This window comes from Monodon monoceros, unplaced genomic scaffold, assembly GCF_005190385.1.
Source record: "Monodon monoceros isolate NGI ecotype Baffin Bay Population unplaced genomic scaffold, NGI_Narwhal_1 Super_Scaffold_22, whole genome shotgun sequence".
Lineage (NCBI taxonomy): Eukaryota > Metazoa > Chordata > Mammalia > Artiodactyla > Monodontidae > Monodon > Monodon monoceros.
In genome coordinates, this window is record NW_021703779.1 from 91,549,346 (window position 1) to 91,563,374 (window position 14,029).

Sequence of the window (14,029 nt, forward strand, 5' to 3'; positions counted from 1 at the left end):
CTGCATCAGCAGGCAGACTCTCAACCACTTAGCCACCAGGGAAGCCCCCAACGTTTAATTTTTAAAAAATTTTTTATATAAAGCAAAGTAGAAAGAAGTTTACAGTGACTACTGTATACCCACCATTAATATTCTACTATCAACATTTTACTATGCATGATTTGTCACGTATTTGTTCATCCCTTTCTACTTTCATTGACTTATTTTTAATGCGTTTCAAAATAAATTACAGTAGCAATGCACTTCTCCCTAAAGACTGCAGCATGCATGTCTATGGTTGTTCTTTTTCTTTTGATACACTACCAAATGTAAAATAGATAGCTAGTGGGGAGCAGCCACATAGCACAGGGAGATCAGCTTGGTGCTTTGTGACCACCTGGAGGGGGGGGATAGGGAGGGTGGGAGGGAGGGAGGCGCAAGAGGGAAGAGGTATGGGAACATATGTTTATGTATAACTGATTCATTTTGTTATAAAGCAGAAACTAACACACCATTGTAAAGCAATTATACCCCAATAAAGATGTTAAAAAAATGAAATGTGCAAATCTTAAGAGTACATTTTCTGGATTTTAACAGATGCATACTCCTGTTTAACCAAACCCCTATCAAGATATGATCCCAGAAATTTTCCTTTTGCCCCTTTCCTCAGTCCTAACACCAATATCCACAGTGGCAACCATACGGTAATGATTTTTTTCATCAAAAATTAATTCTACCTGTTCTAGAAATCCTTTGGAATTATACAGCATGTACTTTCTTTGTAAGGCTTCCTTCACTCAGATTATTGTTTTTGAGATTCATTCATGTTGTTGTGTTTATCAGTAGTCCTTTTTTTTTTAATGAGCATTTCATTGTATAAGTATACCAAAGTTTGTTTATCCATTCTCCGTAGATGGACACCTGGACTGTGTCAAAGTGTTTGGCTATTATGAGGGAAACTCTTAAGAACATTCTTTTACAACTTTTTTTTAATGGACATGTGCTTTCATTATGCTTGAGTAAATACCTAAGAGTAGAATTGTTGGGTCATAAAACAGGTGCATGTTAGTTGTATAAGACACTACTAGACCTTTTTCAGGGAACCCTTGTACATCGTTGGTAGGAATGTAAATTGGTACACGCACTGTAGAAAACAGTATGGAAGTTTCTCAAAAAACTACAAGTAGAACTACCATATGATCCAGCGATCCCACTCCTGGGCATATATCCAGAGAAAACCACAATTCAAAATGACACATGCACCCCAGAATTCACTGCAGCACTATTTACAATAGCCAGGTCATAGAAGCAACCTAAATGCCCATCAATAGACGAATGGATAAAGAAGATGTGGCACATATATACGATGGACTATTACTCAGCCATAAAAAGGAACGAAATTGTGCCATTTGCAACAACATGAATGGACTTGGAGGGTATTATGCTTAGTGAAATAAGTCAGACAGAGAAAGACAAATAATGTATGATAGGACTTATATGTAGAATCTAAAAAATAAAACAAAATAGTGGATATAACAAAAAGGAAACAGTCTCACAGAAATAGAGAACAAACTAGTGGTTACTGGTGGAGAGAGGGAAGGGGGAGGGGTAAGATAGGGTAGGGGATTAAGAGGTACAAACTACTATGTACTATAAAATAAATAAGCTACAAGGATATATTGTACAGCACAGGGAGAATATACCCAATATTTTATAATAACTATAAATGGAGTATAACCTTTAAAATTGTGAATCACTATGTTGTACACCTGAAACTTATATAATATTGTAAATCAACTATAACTCAATAATAGAAGAAGGAAATTACTAGACCTTTTCCCAAAATGGTTGTATCATTTTCTAACCAATACGGTATGAAAGTTTCAGTTGTTCCACATTCTCTCCAACATTTGGTTTTATTAGTCTTTTCATTTTTGAATTTTAGTAGGTATGTAGGTAACGTATTTTGGTTTTAGTTTGCATTTCCCTGATGGCTAATGATGTTGAGCTCTTTTACATGTACTGGTGAATTATTTACATATTCAGATATTTTTCCCACTTTAAAATATGGGTTGTTGGGCTTCCCTGGTGACGCAGTGGTTGAGAGTCCGCCTGCCGATGCAGGGGACATGGGTTTGTGCCCCGGTCCAGGAAGATCCCACATGCCGCAGAGCGGCTGGGCCCGTGAGCCATGGCCACTGAGCCTGTGCGTCCGGAGCCTGTGCTCTGCAACGGGAGAGGCCACAACAGTGTGAAGCCCCCTAGTCGAAAAAAAAAAAAAAAATATATATATATATATATATAGGTTGTTTCTCTTTTTATTGTTAAGTTGGAAGTGACCTTTACGTATCCTGCATACTGGTTCTTTGTCAAATACACGTTTATGAGTATTTTATCCCTATCTGGCTTGCCTATGAGCAAACTTGATGAGCAAAAGTTTTAATTTTATTGATTACAATTTAATTTTATTGATTTATCAATTTTTTTCTTATTTGATTATTATTTTCTGTGTTTTATCTAAGAAAACTTTCCCTGTTCCAAAGTTGCAAATATATTCTTTTTTATTTTGTAAATTTTATAGTTTTAGCTTTTATGTTGGAGACTATCATCCATTTCAAATAATTTTTGCTTAGTATCATTTATTTAAAATAGCTCCCTCCTCATTGGATTATTTTGGTGTCTGTGTCAAAAATCAAACGACTGTTTATGTGTGGGTGTATTTCTGTGCTGTCAGTTCTGCTTATCTATCTTACTATCCTTAAGTTCCTACCAACTGTTTATATTACACTAGCTTTACAGTAAGACTTGATGTCAGGTAATATAAGTTCTCCAACTTTTTTCTTTTTTAAAATTTTATTTGGATATACTAGGTCCTTTTCCTTTACTCTCAGGATAGTTTAAAATTTGTATTTCCATTATTATGAGAGAAATTGACCATCTTTTCATATATTTAAAGGACATACATATTTTTTCCTGTAAACTGCTCTTGTCCTTTGCTCATTTCTTTATTGGTTTCTTCTATCCCCTTGATTTTGATTTCCCTAATTATGTATATGAATAGAATTAGTCTAACTGGTTTGGCAATTGTTTTTTTTTTCTTTCTGGTTTGCAAGGAAGTAGACTCTCCTGGTCAACGTTTTGGCCTCCAGAAAATAATCTGAAGAACCCCATGCTTCTGAAACACGTTGGATTGATTCCTATTAAAGCAATAAAACAGCATTGCCAAATTTAACCAGCCTATATTCTGCCAGCAAGAGCCCCAAACTAACCCAATACAAATTGTTCTCAGATAAGCGCTTTTAAAAATACCTTCCTGTCTTTGAGTACACAATTCTGGCCGGCTGTAAACTGTAACACTCAAAGTTACAGATAGTGTTTCCCATCAGTTACCTCCCCCAGCTTAAACCTGTGACCCCCCAAACTTGCAGATAGAAACATTTCAAATGATAAGCTATGTGGCAAACAGTCTCCATATGGAAATTACTCACTCATTATACTTTGTTTATGAAAATATCCTTGAGACAGAGGTTGGGAAGAAAGGGGTTGAAGCCCATTTTAAACATCAGCTCTTTATCAAGCATTTGCCTAACCTTTGAAAGGAAGTATAGGATCCCCATATCCTAATAGGAATCATTCCCAAATATTAAAACCTCAGTACAGTTCGTAAGGTGCTAGGAAAAAAAGAATTTGGGGCTTTCTGCCACGTAATTCCTTTATTCCTCAAACATTCATTATGTTCTTATTCTGTGTCTATTACTACTTGAATCGTTAGAAACACAAAGGCATAGACTCTGCTCTTGAAGATCTCAGAGATTGTTCTCTACTATAAGAAAATCTAGGTGGTATCACCATGATAGTGTTTATCTCAACTGGAACTTTTATGAATATGTATCACTAATGTTTTGGACCAATAGACCATAGTCAAAACACAGCAAGCAGATCACAATAAAAGTTCACCCACCAGATATACTTACACCAGTGGCTGGGTATCAGAACTTAGTGACTAAACTATAGGAGAAATTGGTACAGCATCTTCAAGGCAACATAGTGACCAATAATAAATTAATAAGGCTAATATCCATCAGGAAAGAACTATAAGAGGAAGAAAATGTGCTTAATACTGAACATTGGAATCATTAAACAAAAAAGAAAAAAAATGATGACTTTGGAAGCATTTAGTTTAACTCATGTTACTTTTGTTCAGGGCTGCATCTAAGGTGCCTTGGGAAGCTTCATATACAAGGTGACATTTGAACTGAATCTTTAGGGAAGGATGTTCCAGGTGGCAGAATTACGTGCAAAATATCATTGTGACAAATAGAATAGTGTGTTTGTAAATATTGAAACAAATAAGAAATAAAATATAATTTGCAAAAAATCTATATCATATCTAGAAATTAATAAAACAAAATGTGCCTAATGTATTTGTGGGAAAAATTAAAACTCTATTATTAACAGCTTGAAACTTGTGTTTTGAAAAATGGTAGAATTAATTGGTTAATAAATCGTATGTGTAGATGGGAAGAGACAGTCAATTCTCCCCAGATTTGTCTGCAGATATACTGCATTTTCAGTGAGAATTCAAGTAGAAATTTTCTGGATATGACATAACTGATTCTGAAACTTGATATTTAGCAAACATATGATAAAACATACTACAAACTCATTGTAATTATAACTTGTGAACCAATGCTAAAGGCTAGTGACTCAGCTATTTTTGTTTTTAATATCTAAACTATATTTATTCCTTAAAGGTGACATTGGACCAAATGGACAACCTGGGACAATGGGACCTCCTGGGCTGCCAGGAACAGGTGTTCAGGGACCACCAGGGCCACCAGGAATTCCTGGACCAATAGGTCAACCTGGTAAGATTGGAGTAAATGTGCATTTTGTAGCACTAATTATGTAGAGGTTGATTAGCCCCTCAATAAAGTGTAACCTATGTAACAGTCTTCCAGAAAACAGATTTGCGAGTTAACATGTCCACTTATATAATTATGTAAAAGTGAAAGAGCACAGATCACTACATAAGAGCTACTTTAATCCCTGATATTTCCCCTCTCTGTTAATTTAAAATTGATCTATTAACAACAGTGCAATTTAACAATTGCAGTGTGTTGCCATGGCTTATAATCATTGAGCTAGTCATAGCCTTGGAATCCCAGACCTTCTAGTGCTAATCATTTCAGACCTGAGTAGCTATATGGCATTAATAGACCTTTGTGAAACCTCGTAACATTTCTTAGCACATGAGAACTAGGGTTAAAAAAGTTCTTTGAAAAATATTTCTTAGGCATTCTCAATTTTTTTAATAAGATAAGTGAGTTTACTTGAATTTTCTCTTCTTTTGCCCATAAATCAGCATTTACTTTGCAACTCATAAGCACGCTAAGGTTTTTCTTAATATGAATACTCAGAAAAGTTTTGTCAGCTTGTAACCTAATAGAGAATCATATGATTCCTCTATGTTTGTGTGAGAGCTTACTCGAGTTTGTGGATTCTGAGCCATCTGGTGATGTGAATTATTTTTATCTTAATCTAAGCAGGCATAGTAAGGGCCACACTTGGGCCAAGATTATGTTATTGCAAAGCACTATAATAATATATGAAATTAAAACAAATATGGAACATTTCATCATTCCTTACGTCACATGAATACACCGGATGACTTAAATGCACCGTTCAGATATACATACATTGACTTTGAAACAATGGAATATATTTTCTGACCTTAAATGCCAATAGGTATTTTGTTAGTTATTATGCTAAACATCTAGAAACACTGATTAACAATATAAAAGCCTGGAAAGTAAAGGTTATTTTTGCTTATGTCCTATTTTAAACATTTATTTTATGGCACATTATACCGTTTTTTTAGTGGCCCCTAACATGTCACTACTGATTTAGAAATAAGAAAACTTACAGTGTTGCTTTGAACCAGCTTGTTAAAAAGTAAGTGCTTCAACATTCATGAGAAAATCATCTGTCCAACTAGCAGAGGGATCTTGAGAGAAAACAATTAAGTTTTAGGTTTGGCCATTATAGTCTTGGCCCGCTGTTTCACAAAATGGCTAAAATGAATTTATCATTTCTGTTGTGTTTTGTCATTTATTTTATTTCCCAAAATTGCATGAGGTTTTGGAAGCATTTTGAATTCTTAAATCACAGCTTAGCAAGAATAAAAAGAGACCACTGTTAATACCAATATGAACAAAATAAAAATACATTCATTTGTGCTTTATGCCTTTTCAAATTTAGCTAATGCTCTACGATGTTTCATTCATCTAATGTTGTTTCTTTTTAACTGATGGATATATAGGTATATTTATAAAGTCCATATAGAATGGGCGGGGGAAAAGTAATGATGCTGAATTTAATCTCATCTCTTCCTTCTGTAAATATATATTTTGCTACAGAATTGAAGATCTTAACTAATATGGTTCAAGAAACAAATGAAGTTAACAGCAACTGCCATGAAAGTGTATTGAATTCATTCTTATTAATATAGAAATGTTCTCAAATCACAATTTTTTTACCACAGGATGACCACATTTTGTATTTGATAATAGCAACATGTACTCACTTTTAAAGTAAATTTTATTTGTATCACCAAAGCAGAATATTATCTTAGTCCATTTCAAAAATACCATAATTTCTGTTTGTACATCTCAATAACAGGATGATCAGCAAGGCTACTACTAATATCTTGATACACCTGACTTATACTGCATGGCTGAAATTCTAACTACCAATTTTTTTCTAATAAGAAGCTTATTAAATATATTTGCTGTGTTTCATTTTGTAGTAGAAAACTTAATGCAAAGTATTCTATGTTGTCATTTCTCCAGAAATATATGCTTTTCAGGCTTTTCTTTTGACTCCAGTTTTCTATTATTTAATTAAGCTTTACTATTTGTCATTCTCTTTTCCATAGCAGGCTGTACAGTTTAATGCATGTTTATAAGTTAAAGACCTGTTGAATATCAATTCCTCATTTGGCAGTAGGGAAATAAATTTTTTTAAAAATGCTAAGGGGCAAGAAGCAAAATGCTTTTCACCCCATGCCCTAGTAACCCAGGCAGAAATGGAAGTTTTTGGTTCTTATTATTTGGTCTGGCCAATAACTAGAAGATAATTGCTTTAGTTAATCTTTTTAGAGGTCAGTTAAATATACTCAATTCCATGTCTACAGATAATACCCTAACCTGAGTTAAATGTGGTGTAACACTTGCCCAGCCTCAGGAACACGTGCATGGCTGAATCAGCTCAGGCTCATCACCACTAATGTGAATCAAAGGAACAAGGAATTAGTCATGTCATTTTTATAGATGAAGGAGAGTACATTGTAGTTTTCTAACTTTTTTTGGCTATAAAACCCTTGGGCTGTGTGTGTGTGTGTGTTTGTGTGTGTGTGTGTGCATGTAAAGTTTCCACAGATAATGCATGCTTTTGGAATTTTCTCTTTTTTCCCATAAACTTATTCCATTTGGCTGCAAATAAATTTAGAGCATTATACACCTCTAATGTACTTAGCCTCTATAGATATATCCATATAATTCCTTTTATTGTATAAGGAGATTCAGCAGAGCCTTTGAATTTATATTGACTTTCTTCATTCTGGATCTTACCAGGATGCCAATTCCTGACATAGTCATGGAAAAGATCTATGCTGTGAAAAACACAGCATAATATCTGTTACTACTACTAATGACAATGCAGAGATCTTTGCCTAGTACATGTAGTTTGCTTAATCATAGACTGCACTAATAATTATTGAGTTATCTGTACCTAACCTGTTACAGTATAAAATCAAGTTTATTTTTAAATTCTAACTAACCTTTACAAGCTTAAATTCCAAAGTGATCGTTCACAGCAATATAAAGATCAGAGATAAACAAGAGTGTAAAGCTGATCTGCATCAAAAAGTATTACTTTTTGTGAATGTAAATATTTTATTGTGTCCCTGTTGGCAAACACATTTATAGTATATGTTATATGAGCATCTGAGCAAATGCCTAAAATACATTTCTTTACTGATTACTAATATATGTTAGTAGTGAATCAATATCTAATAAATTCTATTCGTAGACTTTTTGTTCTAATCTTTACATGGTTAGTTTTGTTTCCTAACCTAATGAATCTTTTTGCAACTTGCTTCTGCTTGGGTGGTTCATCTTGCTGCTGAACTGTAACTTCCTGCCTCTTGAACTTCAGGTCTACCAGGTACTGTAGTTCTCTCTCAAAAGCCTTATCTTTTTCTTTTTTAATATTGAGAATTTATTATACTAGAGCAAATAGAAAATATCATTCAAATATAATAGGATCATCGTAAAAGATGCAAGAGATATTTCATGAAAATGGTTCTGAGAAACTGTAAATAGGATATTTCCTTTGATTTATTATCTTTTGAGCTCTATTGAGGTATAATAGACAAATAGAATTGTAATATATTTCAAATGTACAATGTGATTATTTGATATATGTATACGTGGTAAAAGGATTTTCACAATCAAGTTAACACATCCATCACCTCACATATTTTCTGCGTTTTGTGTGTGAGAACCCCTAAGTTCTACTCTATTAGCAAGTTGCAGTTATACAATACAGTATTATCAATGATAGTCACCATGTTATACATTAAATCCTCAGACCTTATTCATCTTTTTTTTTTCCCAAAAACCATATCTTAAAGCTTTAAACTTGGAAAACAAACAAGATTTCTCCAGATTGAAGTCTTTGGTTTCTTTTAATTATTTTGTAGAACCGCTCTCTTGGAGCATATTTCAAAGGACTAATTAGTTATCTTGAAAACTCAGCTATTAAAAACTACTTGGGCTGTAATATAACAATAGACAGTGATTCATATAGGGCTATAATTGTACACATGATTAGGTATCTCATCATATTTAATAAATATAATAATATAAAATATCTCTCCCCTTTTAATAATCTTTTTACTATGAAATGACAGCATTGGAATCATCACTACTGTACCAACTAAATGGAATTCTCTAATCTTCAAAGTGAATTTAATCAGTTTAAAGGCATGCTGGTATATGACATCAAACAGGTCTTAAAATGCCAGTGTCTTGCTCTCTTATAAAAGTAATTGTCTGTGAATCTTTAACAGTAATAAAATTAGGTCTTATTGTTGAAGGGATGCTTGGAGTGGTCACCTGTTTCATCCCGCGGCTTTCAGTCAGTTATGGCACATCCCCATTTAACAGATGAGGACCAACAACATTAAGTGACTTAATAAGTCACGTAGCTGATAGGTATTGGAGTGTGAACTTGCACCATGTTTGTAGTGTAATTCTTTTCACTAAACATATTCTTTTTTAACCACCTTGTTTCCTGGAGTATATTTTTGCAATGACATATTTTTTCTATAAAATCCTGGCTGGATTACTGTGAAACAAAAGTTAACGACAAAGACTAATAATAATGTATTATTAAAACAACATGTAAAACAAAGCCAAAATAAAGTCAAAAGGGCCCATGTAACTTACTTATTCAGTAATTAATCTTTTTATGGATTACAGAAATACATCTTTATAATTCATAATACCTTAGAGCAATGCAAATCCAAGTGTGGTCAATGGACCAATGTCGAATTACAAACTGTTTGTTACCAGTCTGCACTGGAATTAGAAGAAATAGAGAGTAAGCATTTAGAAACTTTTATAGCAGTTTGACAATGTAATTATATTTATTGAATATAATAACCAAAAGGTAGGATTGTATTTTATATGTCTTTAATTTTAGTATTTTAGTAATTTTTATTGTGTTTTATTAAAAAAATAGTCCATGATGGACCAGGAATTAAGAAAAGATTGATCGTTCATGAGAAATAATTTCAGAAGCACCTTCTTAGAGAAATATACTTGAGAATCCTAAACTTTTATTGTTGGTTATTTTCTGTGCATGATGCCAAAAGTATCTCTAACTCACTGTTAGGTTTGTTATATACAGGATTCTATCACTTGTTTGCTAGAAAAATAACCAGATACATCTCTTAAAACTGCTTCAATACTTCTTAATATTGGTTTGTATTAAATAGGCTTGCATGGAATACCAGGAGAGAAGGGGGATCCAGGGCCTCCTGGATTTGATGTTCCAGGACCCCCTGGTGAGAGAGGCAGTCCAGGGATCCCTGGAGCACCAGGTCCTATGGGACCCCCAGGATCACCAGGGCTCCCAGGAAAAGCAGGTGCCTCTGGCTTTCCAGGTAATTTTTAAGTCTTCCCTGATTTTGGATTCAGGAAATTAAAACTAATATGACTCTGGTATATTATCCTCTTGTACTTTTCTGGATTGACACTGTCCTTTAAGAAAAAGTGTTAAATGTCTTTGATTGTAGGAAACTCACTTTGCTATTTGCATTACACTTTTTCTGTCTGAGGGCTCCAGTTATATATTGCTGTGTAACAAATGACCCCAAAATTTAATGATTTAAATCAACCTTTTAATTTTGCTCAAGGTTTGCGGGTCAGGAATTAAGGGATGGCTTGCCAGGGTTGTTTACCTCTGATCCACACGGCATCAGCTGGAGTGGTTGGTGTTGAAGGATCTACTTCTCTGACACCTGAGTGTTCATTGGCCTCTTCACATGGTATCTCATTATCCATAGAGGTACTTCGTGTTATGGTAGTATCAGGGTAGCTGCTCTCCTTCCAGGGCAGCTGACTTCCAAAAGAGAGAATCCCCAAAACTGAAAGTGAGTGTACTGAGAGCCACAGATGGAAGCTGCAAGACTTCTTATGATCTAGCATTGGGAGTCATACAGTGTCACTTAGTCAAGGGTAAGGCACAGAGTCATCCCAAATTCAAGGGGAGAAGGCTGTTCTAGGCTGTGTATACTGGGAAGTGTGGTTCATTTGGGGACCATCTTTAGAGACTAACTACCACAATGATATAGGCAGTAGTGGTCACTAAGGTTACAATAGTTGGAAAGGGGTGAAACTTAGTGCCTTCCCTCCAAGTTTCAATAGTTTTCCAGTTGACATCTTTAAACTTATCTTTTATCTTTCCAAGGTCAAGGAAAGGTAAAAGATACTTATCGATATTCTTAAAAGGTGCCAAAGGTGAAATGGGTATGATGGGACCTCCAGGCCCAACAGGACCTTTGGGAATTCCTGGCAGGAGTGGTGTTCCTGGTCTCAAAGGTAATATTCAGGGTTTGCTGGCAGATGCATGAAAGAAAGAAAATTAAATATTTTACTTTATGTCAATATAGAATATTTTTATTTGACTGCTTTAAAATGAGCAATGCTTACTTGTATTTTGTTTCTTGTATTTTCATGGCATTTAAATAGGTACTGTTTTAAGTTTGGTGGTATGCTTAGCTTGAATACTATGAAACATGGTAAGTGCTTAGCTCAAACTAACAGAACATAGGGATTAAATTTTTACTTTTTACAGTCTTTGTAATTGTCCAAGAATCCCAGAAGAGAGATTTTTATTTGAGTGTAAAAGTGTGTGTGAACTCGAGTTATTTATAGACAGTAAATAAGGTGCCTAAGTGTTTTGGGTGGTCAGTGGCCTACCCAACTATGTAACATATGAATAATCTTTATATATGCATTAATCCTGGATGGATAAATCTGATCTGCTGTGTCTTCCCCACACATGTTGTGTTTAGGTGATGATGGTTTGCAGGGTCAGCCAGGACTTCCTGGCCCTGCAGGAGAGAAAGGTAGTAAAGGAGAGCCTGGCCTTCCAGGCCTTCCTGGACCAATGGATCCAGATCTGCTGGGCTCAAAAGGAGAGAAAGGAGACCCTGGCCTACCAGGTGAGTGAATGCATTTATTTATTAATGTGTTTCCTGCTATATATGAATTTTAATCTTTAATAGCATGGAAAGTGACTTGTAATCCAGGGCTCACCAACAAAAGGCAGTTAGGTGCATCAAATTTTGGTAATGAAAATTAATTTTCACTGATTTCACTGATCAACTTTTGTTTGAGTATTTTCTTTGTAGTTTATCTGTCACAAACTATGAGGTTTTAAAATAGACAGTCACTTTCAGGCCTTCCAGAAAATAGTATATAGGATGTGGTCAAGAGAAAAAAGATCTATAGCCAGAATTACTTGGAAAACAGATTTCAGTGTTTGGAAAATTTGCTGGTCCTTTAAACTTTTTCGCCTTGAAACCAGATGAGGATGAGTGGTACTCTGTTGCCCTGCAGTGTTTTGATATCCACATCATGCTTGACTTTTAAGTACAGTTCATTGTTATTCTACCCTGGAAGAATAAACAAGTATTGGACTTTGAACAGCGAAGCTCAGCTCTGGGGGTGGTCGCTGAAAGTAGGTCTAGGGAATGACTGTGTTGTTACAGTTATTTTATTAGAAGCAAATAAGGTATGAAGTGTAACAGGTTTTTAACATTTAAAATTCCTTTTTCCTTTTTATAAAAGTATAACATATTCATGACAAAGCACCGGAAAATATGAATAAGCACAGATCAATAAATAAAACACAATCCAATCTATATAGAATAGTCTTTCAAACAACATGGAACTTTAAAAACTATCTATGTTTATTTGCAGATCATAGTAAAGTTTGTGACTCTTTCTGTGTTGTAACCATTACTATTGTCAGTCCGCGTGTGAGTGTGTGTGCAGGTGTGTGTGTACACAGATGTTATAAGCTTCCCTATGAGCAGGACCTTGTGGGATTTCTCCTCTAAAAAGAGTGTTAAGGCATTACTGTATACAGTCATGAAAGAAGCAAAGCCACCTAATTTTTATTCTTGTTAAAATGAGATACCTTTCTTGACTTACTTCTTTCAAGACTTCTCTTCTCTTTCCATTATGCCTTCTGCAAAACAGAGGCAGTAAACTGTATTTGCCTGTGATATAGGGTTATTAAAGATAGTTATAGAATCTAAGAGATAGCTTAGAGATAATCCTCCCCAATTCCTTCATTTTACAGTGTAAGAAACCGAGGCCCAAAGAGGAAAGTGACTTAATTATTGAGTGCTCTGCAATTCTTAATGGTAGCTAAATAAAAAAGTGGGGGCTTTTAGTGAGTCCAGTGCTGTTGGTTCATACTATATCAGAATATCACTGTATTTCGTTCATATTCCAGAGTTTGGTTAGCTTGCTTCACCAAATTTATTTAATGGTATCAGCCTAACTTGTCTTTCTTATACTCATCCTTGGAAGGTATTCCTGGAGTTGCAGGGCCAAAAGGTTATCAGGGTTTGCCTGGAGACCCAGGGCAACCTGGACTGAGTGGACAGCCTGGATTACCAGGACCATCGGGTAAGTATGATAAACCACCTGTAGCAACTGGGTGGTTGATCCTGAACCCTGGAACAAAGTAATTATGTATTTATCATGTGTGATGATGTTTTGAATCTGGTCATGGCAATATGCTTGGGTAGCTACTGAGATACGGAACTCTCCTTAACAAAAATGTTGCCATTTGGCCCAAGTGTCAACAGACAAGATTTGTAGAATATTTTGCTTTGCTCAGTTTCTTCTTTTTGTGGCATCAGTGTGTATGCAAAATCAGAAGTACATCCAAGTAAGGTGCTGTGTTTTATTTATATACATTGCAGCATATGTAAATAAGACAGGTTATCTGGTAGGAGCCTGAAGAATTCACCCTTCTCAGTTCTCTGTCTTCAGATAAGTCAATCATTAAACCATGTAAAACAGATGGCTGCCAATTCTATATTTAAAAGTTTCTAGGGATAAAAATTTCACAGTCTACCTTGGTAATGTGTTATAGCATTAATCACTCTTACAGTCAACATGGATTTGTTTTTCTTATTTCTAATAAAACTCTTTCTTGCTGCTTCTTAAGCCATTTTCTTTTAGTTGGGCCCCTAAGGAATAAAGAGTAGCTCATCTCCATCTTTGTAGGAGCCCTTTAGGTCAGTTATTCTGTTCTGGACTCTGTACTGCATTACCTTGATGTAGTAGGAAGGAGAAATTATCTCCTTTTCTATCCTTCACATATTTTGCATTTTCTTCCCCAAGCTGGAAGACGGTGTGAAAGAAAAAATAAAAGAAAATAATATTTAAGGCAACATTGT

The 14,029-nt window shown here is 34.9% G+C and overlaps 1 protein-coding gene across 5 annotated transcripts in view; it reads left to right on the forward strand.

The window, feature by feature from the left end:
• The window catches only part of COL4A5 (collagen type IV alpha 5 chain), a 223,845-nt gene that overhangs the window by 158,952 nt on the left and 50,864 nt on the right, over positions 1 to 14,029 (forward strand). For 3 of the 5 annotated variants that reach the window (XM_029241156.1, XM_029241158.1, XM_029241160.1), the window contains 6 exons: positions 4,734 to 4,847; positions 8,197 to 8,205; positions 10,043 to 10,210; positions 11,058 to 11,147; positions 11,624 to 11,773; positions 13,152 to 13,250. In XM_029241156.1, the coding sequence (XP_029096989.1) occupies positions 4,734 to 4,847; positions 8,197 to 8,205; positions 10,043 to 10,210; positions 11,058 to 11,147; positions 11,624 to 11,773; positions 13,152 to 13,250 (630 nt within the window). The remainder of the gene's footprint in view (positions 1 to 4,733; positions 4,848 to 8,196; positions 8,206 to 10,042; positions 10,211 to 11,057; positions 11,148 to 11,623; positions 11,774 to 13,151; positions 13,251 to 14,029) is intronic. The other 2 variants (XM_029241157.1, XM_029241159.1) reach the window with 1 other exon arrangement.